The 22,576-nt window shown below is 47.9% G+C and overlaps 1 protein-coding gene across 1 annotated transcript; it reads left to right on the top strand.

Moving 5' to 3' along the window:
* The first annotated feature begins 312 nt into the window (after nucleotides 1–312).
* On the top strand, nucleotides 313–2,225 carry LOC4331713 (uncharacterized). The gene is made up of 2 exons (XM_015773251.3): nucleotides 313–1,277; nucleotides 1,390–2,225. The coding sequence occupies exons 1-2, from the start codon at nucleotides 930–932 to the stop codon at nucleotides 1,963–1,965; spliced, it is 924 nt and encodes a 307-aa protein (XP_015628737.1). The 5' UTR covers nucleotides 313–929; the 3' UTR covers nucleotides 1,966–2,225.
* The last annotated feature ends 20,351 nt before the right edge of the window (nucleotides 2,226–22,576 follow it).

The following is a 22,576-nucleotide window of genomic DNA, read 5'->3' on the forward strand; positions in this document are numbered from 1 at the left end:
TATATTTTAATGTGTTCAGTGTCCTACAGCAAATTACCATATTTTTGAAGTGTCTTTGGGCAAATTCACGTTTTTACAGTGTCCCACAGCTAATTACACATTTTTTTAAGTATCCTGTAGCAAATTTTTGCCATCAGTTTTTTACATGCCGTGAAGAAGTTTTGTATCATCTTGCAAAATAATTTTTCAAACTTCCAACTTTTCCATCACATTAAAATTTTTCTACACACACAAACTTTCAACTTTTCCGTCACATCGTTTCAATTTCAACCAAATTTTCAATTTTAAGGTGAACTAAACACATCCTTTGTTTCCTTCTAAATCGCTTGAAAAAAAAAGGCTTTCCACTCGGTTTTTGCCATCCAACGATCACCTGATCGATGGAAGTGGGAGCATCACGAAACGAGCGGCAGGACTGACACGAGAGTAGTAAAAACTGCAGGTCTGCAGCCTTAACTTCTCCTGTCACCCGCTAAATACCAAAACTACCCACAAAATACAGCAACATTTACAGCTTCGACACTGCACTCAATGCCCTCACACGCTAAAGGCCAAGCAGGGGTAACAGGGTCATTTCCGGTGGGACCGATGTGTCAGTCGCCACGTAGGACAACGTTTAGATAGGCACGACCACGCAGCATGCCACGCCGATCTCCTCGCGCCACGTCACCCCTCCGGATCCCTTTAAAACCAGGCTCTCCTCTTCGTCTTCTTCCAACAGATCGACACCGAAAATTCGAAGCAAAAAAAGGAGAAGAAAAGAAAAGGAAAAAAAGAAAAGAAAAACAAACCCTAGCCGCACCGATCGAAGCCAGTGAGACGCCGCCGACGGCTATGCGTGAGGCGATCGTCGGTGACCACGATCGCCGCCGCCGCCGCACCCGCATCCAGTGAAACCCTGCACTGTCGTCTCGTTCGGTTGTGAGGAGATGAGGGCGGCGGCGGCGGCGGCGGGGCAGATCGATCCGTCCCCTGGGGCGCCGGCGAAGTCGCGGCTGAAGAGGCTGTTCGAGAGGCAGCTGCTGCGGGTGTCGCCGGCGGAGAGGCTCCCGTCGGTCGCGGGTGTCGGGGAGAAGGATGAGTCGTCGGAGCCGAGCTCCGTGTGCCTGGACGGCATGGTGCGGAGCTTCTTGGAGGACGGCGTCGGCGTCGAGCGGCCGGCGGGCGCCGCGCGCTGCTGCAATTGCTTCCACGGCGGGGAGGCGTCTGACGACGACGACGACGGCCCCGCTGCTGCCGAGGCGGCGGCCACCTCCGACGCCGCAGAGACCATCAAGGTAGTGTGGTGTCTCCGCCACCGCTAGTTATTATCCTCCCATGTTCGCCGCGTTGCCGGCGGCGAGAAGGCGACGAACGCCGGTGCTGACCGTTTCTCGCATTTCTCCTCAGGGCCTCGTCCACTGCGCCAGCCTCCGGGAACGCAACCTCCTCGCCGACGTCTCCACGCTCGTCGAGCGCCACCGCGCCGCGGGGGCGCGCAAGCGCGACCTCCTCCGCCTCCTCGCCGACTCGCTCCGCGCGGCGGGGCACGACGCCGCGGTCTGCATCTCCCGCTGGGACAAGTCCTCCTCCCACCCAAAAGGCGAGCACGCCTACCTCGACGTCCTCCTCCCTCCCGCCTCCGACCGCGCCGAGCGCGAGCGCATCCTCGTCGACGTCGACTTCCGGTCGGAGTTCGAGGTCGCGCGGCCCACCAAGGCGTACCGCGCCGTGCTCCAGCGCCTGCCGTCGGTGTTCGTCGGGAAGGAGGACCGCCTCCGCCTCCTCGTGGCCGCGGCCGCCGACGCCGCGCGCGCCAGCCTCAAGAAGCGCGGCCTCCACCTCCCGCCATGGCGCAAGCCCGAGTACATGCGCGCCAAGTGGCTTTCACCCTACGAGCGCGACGTTCCTTCACCGCAGCAGCCAGATGCCTCCGCCGGTGAGCTCGCCGTCGACGGCGAGGGAGGTGGAGCGTGGACTCAATGATTGATGATCAAGGACTCGTCTTTTGTTGATTCTTTTTTCTTCGGGAATTTGCATTTGCAGCGTCATCTTGGGCTGGATGCAAATGTTTTATTCTTTCTTTTCCTTTCCTTTTTCCCCCTTCATTTTTACCCTTTAATGGGTTTCATTTTGGCCATGGAGTAGTAGTAACTGTAGTAGTAAGCACGGATAAGACGAACGGGAACAAAAAAAATGTAGTGTTAGTTGAACAGAAAAAAAAGAGAGATAATGGATTACGGCAATATCTACTTCTTTCAGTTTCAGTGTTGGTCTGATAACAGAAGATAAATTTAACTTAATGGAGTACAATAACATAAAGGAAAAACAGTTCAGAAAAAAACAAAAGAAAGCAGTACATTGCTCAGCGACCAGTTTTTAATTGGAACAATGGAACGTATATTTGCATTTCATCAAGTTATTTCTTGTTGATTTCCTATCCGGTTCCTGTAATTTCACGTGGAGCGGGTGTGCAATTTGCTGGGCCTTTCCAGTTTTGCAGAACAAGATACCGGGAACCGCAGTGACAGTAGCTTGATCTGAACTCTGAAGTGTGTTGACATGGAGCGGCTTTGATATTTTGCAGCTTCAACGTCTCCGGCATCGTCATGCTGATGGGTTTAGCTTGTGAAGCGGAGCTGAAGAAATGGTTATAAAAATTCTTAATGGAATTGTTTAAGCTGAGGTTGCTGTCTTGTGCAAGCTAAAGCTCAGGTGGGGGGAAAGAAGCAAGCAAGGCAGAGAAAAGAGCAAGTGGATATAGGAAGAGTATATAAATCTGCATCGGTATACGCGCTTCTTATGGGTTGTTTATTCCTGCTAGCTCGATGAGAAACGGCGTAATCCGAATCTGGATCATAAGATAATCTGAGCAGGTCACAATACTCTGTAGATCTAACTTAACTGCTTTGTCGATCCTCTGCGGCCTCTCTCTTTGCTTGCTTCCCATGTAATGCTCGGTCGATGATTGGTGAAAGAAGGAATCCACACGGCTTAATTGTACTCGATCGATGAGTAATAGCACAATAACCTCATCCCGAAAGGCCAAAACTTGTCCACTGAAGTGTTGTTATCGGTCGATCTGTCATTCTGTACTCCTTTGTCCAGCCACACGGAACGAACATGCTCTGGTGATGCCTGGACGCCCGGATCACGCCAGAGAGAGATAGTGGTGGTGGTAGAAAAACAAATCGCGAGCGCGAAATGCACTTGACGAGGCGGGGACGCGGGCCGCGGCCTCTCTCCCCTCTCGCGGGGAACGCACGGTTGTTTTCGCGTACTCCGCCGCCGTACGCGCCGCTCGCGACCTGTCACCTCCCCACCGCACCTGTGGCTCGTACGCGAGCGCGAGCGAGCGAGCGGCGCACGGCGCACACGCGTCGTCCTCTGCAAACTGCAAGGCGAGGCGATTGTTGGGATCGACTCGCAAATGGCCGAGACGGGGATGCACCGTGCGCGCACGTACTCCGTACTCCAGTAGGAGTAAACGCGGGTGGGGGTGTACCGTGTATGCGTGACCACGCACCGCTCGGTGGCGCGGCGCGCATTTACGGCCGGAATGGCCTCGCATCGGCATGCCTCCCCGTAGTTTTTTCAGTTCGAAACGGCACGGCTGTTCCGGTCGTTTATCAATTTATCATCGCACTCCTCGTCTTTTTTCGGGGGTTTCCGTTGGAAAAGGGAGAGCAGTAGTACTGGCGAGTTGGCTCACTCCCCGGGGTGGGGGAGAGAAAAAGCTTTTGGAACTGAAACTGACCCGGGTAAGAAAGCGTAGCTTTATTGCGTGCTCCGGCTGTGCCCCCGCTGCGCATCACACAATGATTGTACTCCGCTGCATGCAAAAGCAGGCAGGGGGAAGGGGAACGAACTGCCTCCCCGTGCCTTTCTCTCTCACACTCGCACACAGACACGCACCTTTCCTTTCCTTTCTTCTCTCTCACACCTCCCTCTTTTGTTTCTGACCGGGAAAAAAGAGACAGCCATTTCGCTCTCCCCTCTGTGTAAAAATGATCTGTTTGGTGTCACACTTGATGAGTCATGAAGGGGACCCTCCTTTGTATCGGTACCAGTACGAACTCTTCTTGATCTTATCTCGCAGAAAATGGCCGGTCTCACTTCACCGAGAAACCTCGTTAGGTCTCTGACGCTTATTTACCACCCTATGGCAGAAAACCTACATGGCACCAAACCGATCATCACCACTCTTTCTCCCCCCCCCCCCCCCTTCTTCTTCCGTGCATCACACCACATAATTCATCGATCGATTGGGGGGCGCAGTGGACAATGGTACATGCATGCTTGGCTGCAATGACTGCGTGACGCTTGCGGCCCTTGCAAGGGGCGCAAACGCAACCGCGGCGCGTAAATGCGTGCTCCCCCTTTCGCAGCTCTCCCGTCTTCTCTCACACCACACCACCCGGCTGCGTCAGCTACGCATAAATACACGGCAGCCTATAGCTGCACTGTTGCACACAACTCCGGGTGGTAGTAGGAGTGTACTAGTACGTAGTACGGCTGCTTGCACTTCTCATGCGATTTACGCCTGCTTTAGTTACCAATTTTTTCTTTAAACTTTCAACTTTTCCATCGTATTAAAACTTTCATACACACAAATTTTCAACTTTTTTATCGCATCATTCCAATTTCAATCAAACTTTTAATTTTGACGTGAACTAAACACACCCTTAATCAAGAGTCACCTCGTCATCGCGCTACTCCGACTTTACACTAGCACCAGTACTTACTACTCCCTCCGTTTTATAATATAAGAGATTTTGGATGGATATGACATAATGAAACTGGACAGACGATTTATTGTACTATAATATTATATTATATCCATCTAAAACCTATTATTATAGGACGGAGGGAGTACTCTACTACTCCTTCGTACGTATAACGCCGTAACGTGGCAGTGATGACGCGATTTATTACTAAAATAATACTGGTAGTCTTGTACTGCTACACCTTGCAGGAGTTGAATACTACTAGTACTTCGTACTCTACCGAGTACGCCGTAGCAAAAGCCAAGTCTCCGTACGTACGTGTAGATGGCGCCTGCGACTGCGACTGATGAGGTGAGCGAGGCCGTTTCAAAATGATGAAATGCTCAGCAACAATAATTCACTCATGAAGTTGTACGTGCTGTTCGTGAAATCGTGAGTCGTATCCGGGGCTGCTCCGAGGCAATGCCTCCAAGGCGCGGGCAGGGGAGTGATTGCCATCAATTGTTTCGTACTGGGGCGTTCTTTGCTCTTGCATGCTTTCGCGGGGAAATTGAAGTACTACCGCCATGAAGCTGCTTGCGTTAGATTACTGCAGATTCAGTCAGTCATGTAGTTTCATCTCCCTGTTATACAGTGCCCACAATGGTGAAACGCGCGTTTCAATGCCAATACATGCAATTGGAAAAAGAAAAGAAAACAAGATGTGGAGCAATAAAAATCCTGTTTCAGATATGCAATTCAATTATCTCCTGCATGAAGATCAGTCCTGATCAACAGATACCCTTCATAGTTCAGGCATACTACACCAATACTGCTAAGAGAGAATACAACTACAGACCAACAGTACGTAATACTACTAGTGTAGCTGCCGTAGAAGATCAGATGCTTCCATTATTCCTGACAGTTGAACAGAAAAGAAGAGCCTATTCTCTGAACCAGGTATACTAAATTCTGTAATTGCTGAAATTTTTAAAAGGACTATACCCCTACTTTTACTTTGCTCTCCTAGTAGTATAAAATAATACATCTAATGTCATTGTTGGATCCATTTTGCAGATTTTTGTATTCTTCACTTGTCCTGCTCTCTCTGGATAGGGACCTGCCAACTTTTGATCAAGTGATGTTGTATCCTGTGTATGAAACGGAGACAACCCGTGATGGTGCTTAATCCAACTATTTACGCCTCACTATTCATCTCAGCTCTCGAGATGATAACAGTGCCTTAAAAAAGAACAGGCCTGTTACCTGTACATGCATGTTCCAGTGTTCTTGCATAGTGTGGATGATTTCTTCAGTTGCCACATTTCTGCGAACTTGGAACTGGTTGGCGAAGTATAGTAATATTTCAGCAAACTTGCATTATGGAGTAGTAAAAAAAATGCGTTTTTAGCTTTCAGGAGCAGAAAATTTGCTAGGATTTCAAAGCTACACTCTGGAGTTCTGTATATCATTGTGATGACCACCGCATATACAAATACATACAGACAGTGTCTGAATCAGTCCAAGATCAATACTAAATGAGACTGTTGGTGCATACAGGACCACTTTTGTCTAATGGAGAAGTATACCCCTACAAGTATCCTGTCTACATGGGCAAAGTCAGTAGCAATTTATTGGTGCACCGGGCCGTGTATCAATCTGGCAGTACCTTTCGTTGTGGGTCCTGCAAATTTTCAGCTGAAAATGCAGTATAACAGTACTATGGTGTCGACATTGTCTCGCAAACAGCATCTCAGTTAAGTCGAAGATTAGCTCGCAATGATCAAATTAAGATGTATGTGTCAGTATCACAAACACCCCAGCATCTCTCAACATTCAGTAAATACTTACATGTTCAGATCTAGCATACAGTACATTGGGATGAGAAATTTAACGTGCTCCCCATTTTGTATTGCAGTGTGCATGAAAATTGACATTGGGCTCTGAGACTTTTTTGGATTTGGAAGCATATAAACGGGAATGGATTTGGGATCGGAACAGAGAGAATAACTTCTCGGATCCAGCGACTCACATGGGACAGAAAACAGTGGAGTGAGTTTTGCACATAATACCAGCTATAATGAATGCTTGATTCCTAGTTCAATAAACCGAAGTAGTACATGTATGTACACATGGTTGTAAGCTCCACAAAATAGGCAAATGAATTAAGAAAACCATGTGTGCCTATTGGCAGTAAACAACGCCAAAAATGTTGTGTGCGCTTTGGTGATTAGTAGATAAGCAGGAATCACTCGGTCGTGAGCTCGTTGATTGTTTAGGACTAGTGGTGTACTTTAATTAATTGTTCTCCAACCAAGAATCAACCAAGTTGATCGGTTTTTAAAATCCATGGACGATCAAAACAGAATGCAATACAGTATTCAGCTTGCGTAGGACATACACACACCAGAAAACGCTCGACGATCGATTTGCCTCGAGACTTGAACTTGTTACATCATCAGCACACATGCATGGATTAGCTAGCACTCTAGCTCGTTGCTACCTCAGTCCCAAAATAAGTGCACCGTGGATATCCGTGCCCAACGTTTGACCGTTCGTCTTATTTAAAAAAAAATATGAAAAATTTGAAAATATGTAGTCACACATAAAGTATTATTCATGTTTTATCATCTAATAGCAATAAAAATACTAATCATAAAAAAAATTCAAATAAGACGAACGGTCAAACGTTAAACGTGAATAGTGTAAAACTGCACTTATTTGGGACGGAGGGAGTAGTTTATTACCCTGATGTCCTCCGACGAGCTAAATTTACCAGCAGTAACTGACATTGACGGGCTAATCCTAGCTAGTTAATCACTCTATTAAACATCAGAGGCTCTAGTATGTTTGTGGTTGGAATGTAATTAGAGCAGATGACAGGGCAGAAAGGACAACAGATCTAGGGGTTAATTAGGACGCATTGCATGCGTTAATGACTAATACTAGTACAAGTAGATCAGAATAGGTCTAAATGTGTAATAATCGAGCCGCGTCGAGCCGAGCGAGGTTAAGTAGACTGAAAGTAACCAGATGGTAGGGCGAATCTCATATCATCTAATCTCAGGTGGTCCTGCACAGGATGATGTCTGCAGAGGAACAAACAAAAAGTCTGCCTGGGTCGCTTTCCCTTAATTCCCGCTTAATTTTGGATCTACTATCTTCATTCTCCGTAACACACATTTGGATCTACGTTCACCAGGGTGTCACTTCATGTGTTTTGTTTTGTTCGGTTGCGTCGTAAACAACTTGTCTAAATACCTCAGCCTCGATCTACGTCTCTGGAAAGTAGAAACGCCAATCTAGCTGAAGGCCGTCGTTGTGATGGGCCAGACAGCCCATATTCGGTCTATGCAAAACCCCGCGCGGTTGATTCCTTGGACCGAAGCTGGCTATAATGCAGCTCAGTAAGTCTATTTCTTCTTCCTCCACTACTGCTAATGATCGAATCGCCTCCCTTAACCACGAAACAGAGTATAACGCCTTGTCCATTTTGAAAAGCAGTGCAAACCGACTACTTCTGTGGTTTTAAAAGCAGCTTTTGTTAATGTAGCAAGTTGACTGCGGTTTCCTCTACATGGGTTGACTCACTAAGTTGACGTGCTCAGTGAAACTACTTTCCAAACCACCGAATGAGTTACACCGTGTTTAGATCTAAAGTTTTTTTTTTCAAACTTTCAACTTTTCCATTTCATCAAAATTTTTCTACACACATAAACTTCAAACTTTTCCATCACATCATTCCAATTTTAACCAAACTTCTAATTTTGACGTGAACTAAATACAGCCTTAGTGTGCATAGCTTTTCGAATTTAAGGAGGCATTATATACGGTTTTTCGGTTGAGGGAGGAGATTTTTGATTAAAAGAAAGAGATAAGGGAGATAAAATAGACTTATTATTAACGCAACACATTAGCCTAGCCCACGTTTCCTCAAAAGCCTTAACCGATTCGGCCGGCCTGCGTACGTGCGGTGCGGGCCGTGCGCACGCGCGCTCACGCGTCACGCGGCCCGCAGCGTGGGATGCGGAGACGGCAACGCGAGGTGCTCGCGTCGGGAACTTGGGCTAGTAGGAGGGCGGCGCGGTTTCTCCTGGGCTGGAAGGCAACAAGCGGCTGCAGAGTTTGGGCCTACTTCTAGTTCTAGTCCGCTGCTGCTTTCGACGTCGTTTATCAGCGACGATTCCATCTTGGACTCTCTCATCGATGATCGGGTCATCGCACACGTTTTGTGTTGTTCGTTTCGGCCAAAGCCGTGCCGTGCCACCCTAGAAACAGCGGTGGCCGGATTGAGTTTGATTCAGCGATTAGTTGTTTTGTTCCCGTGCATAGACTTATCCGGCCGGCGCCGTGGAGTTTGTTTCAGCAGTTGTTTCGTCCTTGCAGCGTCGAAGAGCACTACCGTACGTCGTAGTCGCCGTCCAACGTACGTAATGCAGTAGCAGATAGCGACTACGTACTGCACGGGCGATGGAGTGACCAAAGCACACCGGTGCAACTTGGCTCGACGATCGACAACGCTGGCGACGAGTTGAGGACCCGCATAAATGCACCGATCGAAGCATGCACTTGCTGATTCTGCTGTCGATCGATCGATCGATGCGTGTCGAAGGGTGAAACGCATGTGCAACGACCTAGCTGGTCACCGGCTCTCGATCCATCGATCGCCGGAACGTAAATCGACCAATAGTCAAATTTTCACCAACACACAAAAGAATTACACGTCAATATTTAGAAAAAAAGAGTTATAATTAGCAGACCGTTTATGTCAGGTGAAGGAAGAAAATGCAAAATAATCGATGAATAGTCAAGAAATCGAGAAACCCCAAGGGTCTTTCGGCTAGCTCTATAAGATGATGGGCTAGACAATATTCGCGTCTTTTTATAGTCAAAGAAATCGTATGCATGGGAGATGATGTGCTAGCTTTGCATGCCCGTGCAACTTGCTGTGCTGCAGGATCATATATAGTCAAGAAATTGGTTGAAACAGCGAATAATTTCAGTCGGCTGCCTATCCTATTAGACAGTCCCGATACATAGGGCAACTTGCAATAACAAAATTAAGCAAGATCCTGCCGCGTACTGTGTGCTGTGTGCAAACCAATCCAAAACTGTTGATGCATTAACTAAGTGCTACTCGATCGTCATTTCTCGCAGAGTTGCTCGATCGATTTCTCCCATCGTCTTCTGAGGATCGAATTAGAGAGGGAGGGTACGTACGTAATGTTGTAATGAGCTAACGCAATGGACAACTCATATGCTAGCTCGCGATATAATGCCACACCCCGGCAAATCTGCAAATGCTGATCAGATCAGTCGTCATCTACACCGAAGAAAAACGGTGGCAAGCGCGATTATTGTGCATGTGGATGTGGATGCTGCATGCCGCTACAGTGGCTGGCTGCAGCGCTGGGTCGACGCCCGGACACCGGACGATTGCGGTGGCGTTCCAGTCCTTATGCAGATGAACAGCGCGCGTAAAACCGCATGTCTGCACACTTGGTCGGACGGGCCGGACCCCGGGCGAATGTCGCCAACCACGTCGATCGGTCGGTTGATATGTAGCCATTTCGTATGATTTTTCATTGGTGCAAAGTTTCGTCAGAGATGGAGCCCCATATATATAATTACGTCAAAGGTTGTTGACAGGATCGGATCAGCATACGTACACAAATTAAAGTACTCATCCGAACTTGCAGGATTAAGTTTCAGAAAATTGAGTAACTACATGCATCAAATTAAGCTAGCTAGTACTAGATCTGAATGGTTCACATATCTCTCGATCGTGCCATCAGTAGCTAGGTAGAGGTATCGTGAGGGTTGCAAGGGCTACAAGCTGATGAGCAGATAATGAAGAAATATAATGGAATGCATGGTCGAGTGGACCGCAGAGCATCGACACATTTCAGGATATGGCCACTGGACCATGAGCTCGAACAGTGCACTACCTGATCTCCATGCATGAATGAGACGAGATCGGAAGGGACAACGAGGTTTGCAATTGCAGGGAATAGTCTCGCTTGTTCAAAATTGAGCTCGAAAATTAATCCACTCATTAACTAGTTTTACTTATGTTAGGCCGCTGCGGTTATCTCTGAATTTTTCTATCCTTGTTTCCCATTTAATCCTGGACCACTGTTCACTGTACGATGATGCGAAAAAAAGGTCCATGTTCCTTGAACAATGGCTATTTATGTTGTAACCTAATTCTGACTTAAAATGCACGTCTAACTGAATGAATGGAGAACTAGTGCAGATCTAATATAATCTGCCATAAGTGGGAACTAATTAATCCTTGGGGTCTCGGTTAAACGATGAATTCATTGCACCGACAACTCCTGTTATTTTCCCCAAAGTAAGGAGCTTTTGTTAAATCAGTTTCAGACTTTCAGGCGCATGCATAGCATATGTACTATCATAGCAGCCGTTTTGGACTTTGGAATTTCATAATTATGTTGTGTAATTCCACGTGAAATCCCTGTGGATTAATTTTATAGTAGATCGTCCAATATGATTTGCATTCTGGATTGGGCATGTAGTATGGCATGGTCACCCTCAACTTGTACAAGATCGAGCCAGTTAAAACCTTATATGTCTGAAAAGAAAAACATTTTATGTCCTTTGCAGGAAACCTGTGTTACATCAAGATCTGCCTAATTTAATTAGTTCAAAGCCAGGATGCCATCATTAGAGTATGCCAACAGTCACTACTATATAAATGATTTTTCTGCAGTAAATCCATCCCCTATAGGTTGTAGACATACCGTGATTGGTCACGTCTGTAAAAATCAATCTCTATTTTCGCGAATGGCTCCGCATATAAAAATCTATTTTCGCAAACGAGCTTCTTAAGGGGCCACATATAAAAATATTCCATCTCCTCAATAGAATGTTTTTCTTCTCTTTCTTCATATCCTCTCCTTTTCTCTCTCTTTCTTCCTCTCCTCTGAGTGGTTGGGAGGCGGATCCGGCCTTGAGAGGGTAGGATCCGCCACCCTAGGGAGCGGTTGCGGCAACGGTGGATGGTGAGGGCGGCGGATCTGGTGACAACACCCTCGAGAGGGTCGGATCCGTCGCCCTAGGGAGCGGCTGTAGTGACGGCGGATTCGGCGACGCCGTCCCGAGAGGGCCGGATCCGCCGCCCTAGCGAGCGGTTGGGGGCTTGGCCTCAAACGGGCTTGGCCTCACTTCTCCTCCTCCACAATCGGGTGGGAGGTGTGGTCGCGGCGAGCGCGAGGCTCCTCCTCCACCACCACCGCCAAGCGAGAGGCGCGGCGCCGTCGAATCTGGCGTCCTCTTTCCCTCCCGTGTGGATCCGGCCGTTGGTCCGTGTCACGCCTCGAACTAGTCCCGACCGGGACTAGCCCGTGACGCTCCAAATTAACTTGTTAATCGATACCAGTCCCAGGAATCAGTGCTGGTATCCCAGGAAGACAGAATATCACAGCAACAGAGGTCTCTTTATTATAGAGTAGGAGTACAGTCATGTTGGGCTGCGGACAGATCCCGAGCTCACAACTGCATTACAAAAGGGAAGCGGAAGCCAAGACTTGGACCAAACATCACAGGCGCGACTTGGGGACTAGGCCGAAACCCTAAAACTCATCGTAGCCGGCTTGCTCCTGGAAGAACTCCTCGTCAGCGGGATCCGCTTCATCTTCTTCAGCAATTGGGGGGGGTTATTTATATAGAGCAAGGGTGAGTACAGGAGTACTCAGCAAGCCATGGGAAATAAGTGTTTAATGCAGGCTTCAAAGAAAGGCTGTTGTTTTTGCAATTGATTTTATTTGAACTCTTTTCTGAAACAACTAAGTGAGTGCTTCTCAAACGACACGGATGAGACAGTGCGTCTCGTCCGGTCGGAGTATGTGCAATGTTTCAGTCTTTTGAATTGATAAAGATTGGCACCCGGCCAACAGCTTTCAAACGGCCACCCGGACCTGGCTGATCCCATCAGCCGCAGATTTTCCAAACATCAAACCCATTCCACAACAGCAAATTTCACAAGGCAGTAGTCAAACAAAACTACGCTAGGAATCACCTCACATCCGCCCATGACCGTGGGCACGGCTGTTCGAACAGTTTTAATAACCTCTGCAGAGGGGATACACTTTACCCACACGACATTACTAACCTGGATCATCCAGCCCGTGCAGAACGGCCACGTCTAGAGACCTTAAGGCTTTTATGTCAAGGCATTTCGAAAGCCGACACAGGTTCACCATATGCCAACGAGAGGGGTCCCAGACCAACACCAGATTAGGTCCCAGACCATACTGTGCCAGGAAGCCCAGGGGTCCTCCCCGACACCACCCCGGCGAATCCACATGTCTCTTAGCATCATGGCTCCCCCGATAAGCTAGTTACTCAGCCAGGGGTGTCCCATTCCACCCATGTGGTCATACTTGTCTTATGTTCGGATGAAATTCCAAGGAAACGGTCCTTAAGTGCAAGAGCGGGAAACCGTACACCCGGTACGTTCCCCGGTCCGTGGTTTTGGAAATTCATTTAGTTCGCAAGCACCGACCCAGGTGTCGGGTTTTCCAAGTCTTTTGTAAAACCCAAGTTTTACCCAAGATGTTTCTCAGATTTTAAGTCTGAAGGCGACCGTCGATACCCGTGCAGAGAGCACGATTACCGAGGCGCAACTAGGTGGGTACAAGGGAACATGGTATAACAATTACAATGGAAGGGTCAAATGCAACAAATTAGGTAGGTCTGCCAATCTGCCTTGCAGACGGGACAAGCAGATTAAGTGCGATCCTATCAATGCATAATATTTTTTAAGCAACATAATTAAGTTCAAATATAGGCTCAAGATGTTCAAAGGTGGCTTGCCTCGCTCGAGATCTTGAGCTTGATCCTCGAAATCCTCGCACTGCGGGTCTTCGAGCTCCGAAACTACACGCGAAACAGGACAACTCAGCAAACGGCGAAAATAAAGCCCTATTACTGACCTCTAAGTGTGCCATTAGGTAGATCTCGAGATCTGAGGAATTTTGGAAGTTGAATGGAGTCAAACGGACTTACGGTTGGGAAGATATTGAATTTCTAAGATTATTGGATTTTTGGTCTAAAGGAAAAGGATTTATTTAAATCCTTTTTGAAAAAGAAAAGAAAAGAAAAGAAGGAGGGAGGGAAATTAGACTTCCCTCGGGCGGCTAGGGCGCGGCCCGAGAGGATGGGGCGGCTCGGCCGAGCTTAATGGGCCGGCCGGCCCAAGAAGGCGGCCCAAGGCGCGCGCGCGGGCGGGGAGGGGAGAGAGAGAGCCGGTGGGCCGGGTCCATCCCGCGTGGTCCCGGGTGGGACCCGCTTGTCGGCGACTCGGCTCACCGTGAGCGAGGTGCACGCGGGCATGCTAGGGTTTGGGGAGGGAGGCGTGGCGCATGCGCGCGGTTCGCGGAGGACGCGGTGCGGCGGGCCCACGCGCAGCCTCACGGCTCACCGCGGACCATGCACACGGGGGGGAAACGGAGGGAGCGGCTGGCCGGGTCAGCCGATCCGGTCGCGGCCGAGGTGGCGCCAACGTGGCGCCTACGTGGCAGCCACGCGGGCCGGCGGGAGGTAGACGACGATGTCGGCCGGAACGGACGGCGGACGGCGGTGGCGATTGGCGGAGCGAACCACGGCGATACAGGCGAAAGCGAGCACGCCGGGGGGTTGCACGGGACGAGGGGAGACGAGCCAACGGCTCGGATTCGCCGGAGGGAGCTCGACGGCGGCGGATTGCGGCGGCGGCAACCGGCGGAGAGAAAAGGGGGAAACGGCGATGAGGTCACGAGGGGCCGATTCCCGACGGTGAGAGCATCTACGTGGCTACGGGAATCCGTTGCTAGCGTCGGATTGGGCGGAGCTACGCCGAGCGAGGCCGGCTACGAGCGGGTGCTATGGAGCACGGGCGGCGACGGCGGCGAGCACACAACGAGCGGCGGCAATGGTCGGGGCGGCGCCGGCTAGCTACGGGGAGGCTACACATGCTACTACCGAAAACTAAGGGGAGGAGATGGATTGAGGAGGGAGAACGGGGAGATGCGCTACCGTGCGGACGGGGCGCAGTGACGATGGGCCGACGGCACGGGAGTGATCACTCCGGCTTCGGGCCGGGGAAGAGGAGGAAGACGAGCTCCCGGAGTCCCCTTCCGCGTCCACGAACGCACCGGCTCTCCCGGTGCTTGGCGATGGACGGCGGAGGCGAGACAGAGGGGCGGCAAAGGCGCGGTGGCGGCGAGCGAAACGGGAGGAGGAATTGATGGGAGGGCGCCTTGGTTTATAGGACGACGATGTCGATTTGGAAACCGACCTTGGGCGGTCAAGGCGCGAGCTGGCGCTCGGCGCTCGCGGCCAAAACGGCGACAGAGACGGATGACGCCGGCGGGGAGGGGAAAAGGAAAAAGGAAGGGAGAAAGGGAGCTTGCCCCTTGCCTCTTTGGGGAAAAGGAGGAGGGAGCGGGGGCGACGCGGCAGAGGGAGGAGGAGCTCTGCCTCCGTCCCTTGGAGGCTAGCGCGTGGAGTGGCGGGGGCCGGGTCATGACGACGGCGATGACGGCCGGGCGGTTTGGAGCGGAGCGACGACACGGGCGGCAGGCGCGGGCAGGCGCTGACGGCGGCGGCGACTGGCCGGTCGGCCACCATGGCGCGCGCGCGCGGGAAGCAACGGGCGGCGCGGCGATTTGGGCGGCGTCGGAGGGAAACGGCAGCGAGGGCGGAGGGCGCTCGGCTCGGCGCGGCTCACGTGCACGCGTGCGCAGCACACGGGCAGAGCGGGGGAGAGGGAGAGAGAGAGAGAGAGAGAGAGAGAGAGAGAGAGAGAGCCGGGGAGGGAGGGGGAGATGGGCCGAGAGGGATTCGGCCCATCGAACCCGAGGGAGGCGAAATAGACTTTTGCGGAGGGATTTGATTTGGGAAGGATTTGGATTCGGGATGAACTCGACGATAGATCGGGGATTTGAGATCTGAGATGGCACGGACACTAGACAACAAGCAAAGAAACAGATTTCGCAATTAGGATTTTTAAGAGATAGTTTTCCCGCTAGGCGCCACGACGGAACGGGCGCTACAGTCCGCCCCCATGTGCGCGGATCTTGCTATGACAAGGCAGATCTAGAGCGGGTGATGGCGGGAGGTATGGAGGTGGCTGCGGCAACCTCAGCGGCGGGCGGGTGATGACGGGAGTGGCGACGATGGTTGCGATGACCTCAGCAGCGGTGGCTCAGTCTCAGACGGTTGGCTGGGCGTGGGACTGCCGTCGACGAAGGAGCCGGAACAGCGGCGGCGACAGGCTCAGCCTCAAACGGCCGACGGGTGTGGGACCGCCGCCGCCGAAGGAGCGGGTAGGTGGGGGGGTTTCGGTGCTTGGGTTTTTTCTTGTTGGGATTTTTTTTCGTGGTTATTTTTTTCATGCGGTTAGCTTAAGCACCCGTATGTTAAAATCGGATTTTTGCAAAGCTTTGGGTGCAAGCGGGCAACCCGTCCTCATGCAAAAATAATAATTTTGGCCGCCGAATCTTTAGTAGCGAGTGTCAGGCATATGTCAAAATCAGAATATTAAATTAATTTTCTGTAATATGGGAATATGCGATATTCTTATGTTGTACGGTGATTCCTGAACCAATAGTAGCAGTATCATCTATATCATTAATTCTGCAGTCACTCTACTGCAGCCTGTTGAGGGACAAATGCGATTTCCTTGGAACAAAACTAACATGTAAAATTAAGAAAAAAATCAGATTTAAACTATTGGCATAAATCTGCATAATGTTCAAATTACAAACCACATAGCTAGCACTACCTTTTCAAAGTTAAGGTGATAGTGTACACGTGCCCCTAGTAATAACAGAACTCAAACTTAAACATTATTATGTCTCGACAGACATTTCCAGCAATCCTTACAATTACTAACTAACTTTGCATCATGCGTGTATTCTGGTCGGCTATCTGCTGATCTCGTATATAGGACACTGTGATTCATTATCTAAAAAATTATTAAAGCCTAACTCCAAAAACACCGTCAAAAAACTGTCAGCGCTGCCAAGTACTGATATCTGAAGATCCTGCAGGCGCCGATTTGCCTGTCTACCATATATTAATTCATCTGAATTGACATTACCTTATTCATGTAGAACATCTGAATCTTATTGAGATCTCTACTTGTTTATGTAGAACATCCAAACTGATCAATCATCGGTTTGATTAATTGCAGCACCGATGCAGCCAAATTAAATACTATCGCTCCGTACCAAGACAAGCAGTAATCTGATTGCACCGTACCACACGGAACTCTCACTCTCAAGAGACCAGATCGATTTGCTGAAAATTCTAGCATCTAAGGGTGTGTTTAGGCCCTATTTATTTCCAAAGTTTTTTTTTCAAACTTCCAACTTTCCATCACATCAAATATTTTATACACACATAACTTTTCTATCACATCGTACCAATTTCAACCAAACTTCCAAATTTCAGTGTGAACTAAACACAGCCTTAAGTTCACGTCAAAATTGGAAATTTGATTGAAGTTGAATGATGTGACGAAAAAGTTGGAAGTTTGTGTATGGGAAAGTTTTGATGTGATGAAAAAGTTGAAAGTTTGAAGAAAAAGTTGGGAACTAAACCATGCATTAATTGGTTACCTTCACTTTCTCTATACATGCATGTGTGGTCAGTACTAAACGCCTGACTGTAAAAGGCTAAATGATTTTTTCCCACTATTTTCTAGCAGGGCGAACTATCGGTGTCCAATATATAGTCGACACACGCATATGCAATGGCAACCGGTCAATAAATGCAACACTTGCAAATAAGAAATCAGTGGCATGTGTATGTATATGCCTGTACTGTTGAATATAGTCTTATTTGATACTGTTGAACTTGAGGTTATAATTGGTGATGGAGAGTAAAGTTAAAGTCAGACACCATAACCGGATAACCCTTTAAATAGAGAGGGTGTGTTACAGTGTAACCATGACGACTACTATAATATAACGTAGACATGCACATAGAGAGAGGATGACGATGAGGCTAAGAACTCATAGCGGCTAGTAGGCGCTATGTGAGTTAGGGAGGAACAACCATAATTCAAGTTTCGGGGATTAGGTTTCGGATGAAGTAAGACTTATCAATACACAGTATTTTCGAACAAGTTGAAGTACTATATAGTACTGCATTAGCTAAAATTTGGACCTACTGAATCTCTCAAGAAAAGGTCCAAACACATCGGTTTAATTTATCGTCGTAATCTTCGGGATCCAAGTCAGTGCCTGCGTTATTGTATGGCAGCCTCTAGTAGCAGCGGCGCGCGACGGCGCGAGATCGATAAATTAATGTGCAGCGCGTTTATCTGGTGTCACGACGACTCAGGACTCACGAGAATGCATGGCAACACGTACCGGCCGCCGGGTCGTTGCCCATGGCACCGCCACACGGTCGGTGTGTGACAGTGTGAGCAGTGAGCGCGCGCGCCACATGCTGCGTTCTCCATTGCCACGAACACGAAGTCGTCACGGACCCGTGCACGCGCTGCAAATCTACCTGCATATGCATGCGCTTTGACGCACGAAACACTCAACGTGGAGCATATCAATGGCACAACGCACAACGCTGGTACATACTGTAGCACACTAGCACTAGGACACTGTACGCCTCTCTAGCTACAAAGTGCTAGGCTACTGTAGAGCTAGCCCGGATGAAAATTGAGACCTATATCATCTATCCATGGATCTGATCGATCGATATCGTTCGACCATGCAACGTACGTGCGAGGCTCTTATCTCTCTTGCGGTGGCGCCGACCGCCGGCGGCCGCATTTACTGTGTCTCGGGCCGCGAAGATCGATCGAAGAGGGGAACATGGGGATCGAGAACGAGCTAGCTGACCATGGCGGATCGATGCGCGCGCGACGACGCGAAATTCCGCCCTGATTGGCGGTGGTGGATGGCGCGCGCGCGGATGCCGGTTGCATTTATGTTTTCGTGCGTGCATTTGCCGTCCCGCGTCCCGCGTCGCGCGCTCGATCGAGCATGGGATGGCCGGTTTCGCGTAGTGAGTAGCGACGTTACGTACGGGAAGATGCATTCTTGCCATTTTGAATTGGTTGTAGAATTCTGTGTAGGCGCGCCGGCCGAATGGGTTCTGAAAAGGATGGCATGCAGTTTTGTGTAGGTTTTCTATCGTACGTGTGTGTGTGATGAGAGTTGTATTATCACTTTGGAATTATGGAAGTCTGCATGTACGTGATGGCCCAGAAAATTAAGTTCAGCATATGGGCACCTGTACGTATCTAGCTATAGTTGTGGGATTTTGATTTGCTAAACTTCTTATATATCCATTGCATCGAACGTTGTTTAATTGTCACTCTCAGATACATTGTCGATCTAGTTATCTGCTGAAACGATCATGTCAGTTCCTGTATACCAATGGCTATATCTACAAGAACAGCTTGAAACATTTCTGTTCAGTCTCGACGAGTAGTCGACGTAACCAATTAAGAGAACAGAGAAGGACACCAAAACACAGAAGAGATCGATCGACTTGTCGAGCTAATCACCCTGAATAAACTACAGACCATATCAGTTTTTAGCCCTTCGTCCAGGGCCTAACCGAGTAGTAGTAGGGGTTGTTAATTCGCGCATACGCGCTAGTAATAGAGCCGTGCGCGCGTTTTCCTTTTTTCCTTTTTTCAAATTTGGCGTACGTCTCCCTCCCCTCAGCGGCTTAGCGCGTTTTTCTTTTCGATTTTTTTAAATCTATCTCACGTGTTTTCAATTTTGATTTGAAAGCTTTCAAATCTTAACTTAAAAGTTTTACAATCTGAATTAAAAGTTTTAACTCAAAATTCAAACTTGAACAAATCTTGAGTCGAAAGTTTTCAAATCTGGGTTGAAAGTTTTCAAAAGTTGACTTAAAAGGTTTAAAAATTTGAGTTGAAAGTTTTTAAATATGAATTGGGAGTTTCAAATTTAAAGGCGAATGTTTAAAAATTGAGTTAGAAAGTTTTAAATTATAGATGTACTCAAACATGCACTAATCACGTCGTTAATCACACGCTAATTATGAGGCTAATTACGTGAAGGATGACGGGCGTGTGCATGGGCAGTGGGCCTGCGCGTCCAAAACGCGCGCGAGTTGGCTCGCCAGCGCGTACATGCGCAATAGCAATCTCTGTAGTAGTGGCCATTCAAGATGTTGTACCGTACCTAGCTGTTGGTATTATCCGATGATATATATACTCCCTATTTAAAAAATTTATGAGAAAATTAGTCACGTATAAAGTATTATTTGTATTTTATGATCTAATAAAAGATACTAATCGTAGAAAATTTTTTGATAAAACAAAGAGTTAGGGTGTGTTTAGTTCATATCAAAATTGAAAGTTTGGTTGAAATTGGAATGATGTGATGGAAAAGTTGGAAAGTTTGTGTGTAGGAAAGTTTTTATGTGATGAAAAAGTTGAAAGTTTGAAGAAAAAATTTGAAACGTTTGTGTTTAATTCACATCAAAATTAAAAGTTTGGTTGAAATTAGAACGATGTGACGGAAAAGTTGAAAATTTGTGTTGTAGGAAAATTTTGATGCGATGGAAAAGTTATAAGTTTGAAACTAAACCCGGCCCTAAACGTTGTATCCAAATGAAATGAAATTTTGGTAGTACGGAGGGAGTAGGAGCGTGACGGCGGGGCGGGGCCTGGATGGAAAAAAACGCGGAGATCGCAAGTAGCGCATTGAAGGCCTGGGGAAGAGGATTCATGTGACCCTGCACCGGAGAAATTTGATTCCATTATCGTCCCATCAGCCTGAGCAAGATACTGTGTGCGGTCCAAGCTTCGGCAATGGGGGCCCTAGCTTCGCTGATGGTCGCCGCGGTTTCGGCGTCGACGACCCCTGCTAATGGTGAACTTTAATGGTGAACTTTGCCGAGCACCACCACTGCAAGTTTCACAACTGTTGATCACCTATTCATCTGCATGCGTATGGCTGGCATGTGCCTAAAGAATCGAACATCCATATGAACATTGTGAAACCGGGGGGGCCATGCATAGCGGTCTTGTGTTTGGACGCCAAAAACTGTTGAGCATATGACCGGTTTTCCGGTGAAGCTACAATAATCTGCTAGCTGTTCTACGAGTGTGACGTAGTATACGTTTTCACTTACAGCTACCATATTAAATCCTGCAAATCTTGACAGGTGCGCAACAGTTCAATTAAAACTGGTGAACAATAATCCTATCAACACAAAACACTAAAAAATAAACCCCTCAAATCGTTGGTGATTTTTTTTTAGACATGTACAAATATCTATATACAAAGGCATGTACTTCCACATTTCCATAAAAAACAACCTAGTGTTAGAGCTGTTGTTGACGAAAAAATCGAACACACCGGCCTGGGAGATCTGCTTAGCTCCTGTGCAGGTCCAAATCTTGATGAGATTCGGGCGTGCCAGTCAGTTTGATCCTGCAACTGACAAGATATGCAAATAGTAGATCAAAATAGCCGATCGGATGACAAGCCGATGGAGTAGTTTCAGCCGATAGCCGATAATAGCCGATGCCGATACCAACCGATAGCGATAGGGTTTAAGCAATCGGCTATATGTCCAATGTAGATAATGATATAAAGGCAATTGGCTGATGATGATGTAATAAAATAACAATATAATCCAATATAAACCAATTAGCTAGCAATGATATGATAAATAAGCATCGATCCGAAGGTTAAAGCACACATCGGCTGGAGGTCCGGTGTCATGAAATCCACAAGATTAGATTAAACAATGAAACCTTTGTTGTCATTGGCTAAATCCAACTTATATGTATATGCAATCCTCATGAGCCGATGCAACGTCCAGATAACTCACCGGCTGAAACCCCGATGAAACCCTTATTGGCAATCAATAAGCAGGCTAGAGATTATGGTTCTAAGCACGACTTAGTAGATCAAACTTAACTGATGCAGCACTAAGTATGAAAAGAAACATAATATCTAGACAATCAAGCCGATGACTGATTTTCAGGGTGGTAGATGCCTAGGCTAATCTAATCTAGAAAGGCGATTTAGCTGATACCGGCAGAAACCCTAAAGCGAGAGATAGTCGATAGAGCTAAATTGATATGCTAAGACTAGATTAACATAGACATATGATAAATAGGTAGGCAAATATATCATCCAAACCAGAGCAATTCAAGAGGTCGAATGTACTGATGCAGCCTTGAACGACGCCGACGTAAACGATACAATTGCCTGGGCCGGCGGAACATTGGACTTACCCCTTAGCCGGAGATCGAACACTGATGCAGCCCCGCGTCAGGTGCCAAGTCCCGCCGGACGATAAAATAAAGTAGAAAAGGTAAAAGGTGGCGATGCGCCGAATTGTATTGATCGTGAAGATAGATTACATAGACCCCGGGTGTACATATTTATACCCACGGGTTGATACAAGTCCTTATCGGATAAGAAAGAAACTTTCCTAAAGATAAAAGGAAAAGATAAAGTTCTTATAGGACACTAAACACACTTTCCTAAAGATAAAAGGAAACTAACAAACTATTCCTAATTAATAGATAACTTGCCATGCCGCATCCTCTTTGAACTCGGTCTCATCTGGATAAGCTCCCTTTAGTAGATCAATTTCCTTAACCGAATATAGCAAGAATCCGACAACTGACGACTTGACAACTCTCATCGGCTAATCTTAGGACTTCGAAGCCGATGCTGACTCTAAGCCGATGACTACTTCGGGCTTACCAAATTTCACTGTTAACAGCTGTCCAGATTCATTTTAATAAAAAAATATCACCTCCAATGCTAGATTAGTTTTCTTTTTGAAACGGTGGGAGTACATGTGAGTAAGTAGCAACATCATGATACTATGTATTGCTAGATGCTTTCCTTCGGCCGGTC

Source organism: Oryza sativa, chromosome 3, assembly GCF_034140825.1.
Source record: "Oryza sativa Japonica Group chromosome 3, ASM3414082v1".
NCBI lineage: Eukaryota > Viridiplantae > Streptophyta > Magnoliopsida > Poales > Poaceae > Oryza > Oryza sativa.